The following is a 606-nucleotide window of genomic DNA, read 5'->3' as shown; positions in this document are numbered from 1 at the left end:
TAAGGCCCAAGCCACTGTGGAGGCCGTCGCTGATCTCGTTTCACTGAGCCTGCCGAATGATCGTTCCGACCAAGACGGCCGTATCCGGCAGCTCTCCCTCAAAGCAGAGGCGGAAAGGCTCACCGAAGCTTTTAAAGAGCAACAACGACAGCGTCTGTCTCCAAAGAAATACAAAATCACCTCCGAGCGAGAGAAAGCTTCTTCCGACGATGCAGACGGGCAAGACAACACCAGCACCAGCAGCAACCCATCTGGATCTTCCGCGGTTATTTGCATTGGCCCCTTCAAGCTGCTTCGGAAACAGGACTCAGCCACGGGTCAAAAGAAGTTCATCAGCATGGAAAAGCTCCAGCAGGAGGTACAAAAAAGAATGTGCGATTGTTTCAACGACATGGCAGCAATAATCCGCTGTTCTCAAATCATATTTGAGGCAAAAGGAATAAAAATATCGGTGGGTATACTGCAGCGTCTGCACCATGTAGACGTTTAGTCGGTTTCGGAGGCCAAAGTAATGCCAACAAAACTAGCCAGGGATGCTGTATTCAGAGACGACGAGAACGATAGATAGCTGAGAAGCCCAGTTTGTTCATCCTGTAGTCCTGCCAC

The 606-nt window shown here is 50.2% G+C and overlaps 1 protein-coding gene across 1 annotated transcript in view; it reads left to right on the top strand.

Annotated features, from left to right (window-relative positions):
* The window catches only part of EMH_0053790 (uncharacterized protein), a gene marked incomplete at both ends in the record, with an annotated part of 4,474 nt that overhangs the window by 3,591 nt on the left and 277 nt on the right, over positions 1–606 (top strand). Inside the window, 1 exon segment of the mRNA XM_013500522.1 lies at positions 75–451. Coding sequence (XP_013355976.1) covers positions 75–451 — 377 coding nt within the window.

This window comes from Eimeria mitis, genomic scaffold (assembly GCF_000499745.2).
Source record: "Eimeria mitis Houghton genomic scaffold, Emh_scaff55, whole genome shotgun sequence".
NCBI lineage: Eukaryota > Apicomplexa > Conoidasida > Eucoccidiorida > Eimeriidae > Eimeria > Eimeria mitis.
The sequence above is the reverse complement of the archived record's forward strand: the minus strand, read 5'-3'. Positions and strand labels throughout refer to the sequence as shown.